A 2,492-nucleotide genomic window follows, 5' to 3' on the forward strand; every position below is an offset into this window, starting at 1 on the left:
CCTGAACATAGATTAGGTAAACAGCAGAGGGTTAAACAAAAATGGAGAGTAAAAGAGGAACATTTAAAACGAAGGCAGTTTGGCTCTAGAACCCATATGTTTATCTAACACATCTAACACAAAAATCCTAAGGAAATAGAATGACAAATAGTATTGAATACAAGTTATTTCCAAGCAGGCCCTGGGACAATATGAAAATAGATAAAGAAAATGTTTAGTGATATAAATATCAATCAATCAATCAATAAAAGTATATATATTTTCATTCACAGCATTTTCACTATTTTATATCTGTGATTAATTATCACAACCCACATTACATGTATTTTGAAGTTGTGTTTTGTTTTATACTTTTCTTGAAAGAACAAGGATAATGTTTATAAAATATTTTAAGTAATAATACATCAGTGATCTTTTTTAAAGGAAATACTACAGTAATTTTGCCATACAAATATGTATTTTTTCCTACTTTGCTTAAATGTAGGCACAGTTTTAATTCTGTAACCATAAGATAGGAGGTGAAATATTTAATATTTAATTTAATTTGAAATATTTTCAAACGCACTCACAAAAGAAGTTCCATGAGCTAAGGAAGTTAAATCTGAATGTGTTTTTTCTATCAGAACATTTTAGCTTTATTTATTGCATATGCATACACTTAGAGAGGTAAATGACACATGTTATGTTCTTGGGAGTAGTTATTTAACATAATATTTCTTAAGTAAACAGGACAGAAAGTCACTGATAAGTGATTTTTCCTTAGGAATTTGGCTCTATCCTCAGCAATCTCTTCATGGCTCTTTTCACATCCTTGTTCCTCAGAGTATATATGAGAGGATTGAGGGTGGGAGTCACAACTGTGTAAAAGAGTGTAAGGAACTTGCCCTGGCTGTGGCCATAAGATTGCTTTGGTTGGATGTAAATGGCTGAGCTGGTCCCAAAGAAAAGTGACACCACTAATAGATGGGAGCCACAGGTCCCGAGGGCCTTGCGCCAAGCTTGGACTGACTTAATTTTTATCACTGCTTGAACAATGAGTCCATAGGAGATCAATATCAAGGTCATTGGGAGAAGGAGCAGCACTAATGTGGCCACAAAGAGCTGGACTTCATTTGCGTGGATGTCAACACAAGCCAGATTTATCATGGTGGGCACCTCACAAAAGAAGTGGAGGAGATGGCGATGCCCACATCGGGGAAGCCGAAGAGTGATGGTGCTCTGGATGAGAGTGTTTCCTACACCACTGAGCCATGCTATCCCTGCTAAGCCCTTGCAGAATGATGGGTGCATGACAGAAGTGTAACTGAGAGGTCTACACACAACCACATAGCGGTCAAATGCCATGATAGTAAGGAGAACACATTCGGTGGAACCCAGTGAGAGGGACACATAGAGTTGTATGGCACAGCCAGTGGACGTAATGGTCTTGGCTGGTCCCTTCAGGTTCCATAATAGCTGAGGGGCAATGCTGGTAGTGAGGCAAAGGTCAAGAAAGGAGAAATTTGTGAGGAAGAAATACATAGGTGTGTGAAGTTTGGAGTCCAGACAGGAGACCAGGATGATGGCTGTGTTGCTGATGAGGGTCAAAAGATAGGATATCAAGACCACGACAAAAAGGACTACCTCCAGTTGTGGTTGATCTGAGAATCCCAGCAAAACAAAATCTCCACCAGAGGTTAAATTGTTTTTTTCCATCGGTCTGTCATACTAAAACAAAAAAAATGGACATTAGAACTTCAATTGAGGAAAATATAATTATCTTTTTTACTTATCTGCACTGTAGTTTAAATAATATTTGATGTAAACTTCTAGATAAAGTTTTTTTTTTGGTTCTTCACAAACGAGGGAAAATAATTATTTTTAAAAAGGTGAATTTTAATGAAGGCATTCTTTTCTATTAACATTTTTGGTCTCAATAGACATTTAACCAATTGTCTCTTCTTGAGATCATTCTCTGTTTCACAATTTCTTATAAATGTTATTGAAAAATAATCTAGATAAAGTTCAAGAGAAAACCTCACAGCATGACCATCTATACAATACTCTTAGTGGAAGGAACAAGAGAACATGAATAAGCAGATTAAAATACTAAAGAGATTATGAGTGATCATTGTCCTTTAACACAAATAATAGAATACAGAACTGTGGAGTGAAATGTGTACCAAGTGAGGAAAATAATTCGAGCATATTTGGTATGTTCTGTTTCTTATAGAAAAGGCAGATTGTGTATCTGACAACAAATTATCTGATCAGGGAGTAATTGAGATCCAACATAGGCCAGCTGTAGTACAGAGTGAAGCAAAATGGCTTAATATCAACAAGTTGCTTTCGATTATTCACATGCCAATTTCATATCTCTTTGAGTAGGTGAATGAATATCTCTCTGGCACATTTACAAAAGAGTACATATGCTAACTGGGGCATGCACAGATTTCCTGAGATAGATAACTGTAAAATGTATTTCATAAAAATAAGATAAAACTCATATATAA

The 2,492-nt window shown here is 35.8% G+C and overlaps 1 protein-coding gene across 1 annotated transcript; it reads right to left on the reverse strand.

Annotated features, from left to right (window-relative positions):
* Positions 1-759: 759 nt before the first annotated feature.
* Positions 760-1,695, reverse strand: LOC143682559 (olfactory receptor 2G3-like). The gene has a single exon (XM_077159179.1). The coding sequence runs from the start codon at positions 1,693-1,695 to the stop codon at positions 760-762; it is 936 nt and encodes a 311-aa protein (XP_077015294.1).
* Between the last annotated feature and the right edge of the window lie 797 nt (positions 1,696-2,492).

Source organism: Tamandua tetradactyla, chromosome 5 (genome assembly GCF_023851605.1).
Source record: "Tamandua tetradactyla isolate mTamTet1 chromosome 5, mTamTet1.pri, whole genome shotgun sequence".
Taxonomy (NCBI): domain Eukaryota; kingdom Metazoa; phylum Chordata; class Mammalia; order Pilosa; family Myrmecophagidae; genus Tamandua; species Tamandua tetradactyla.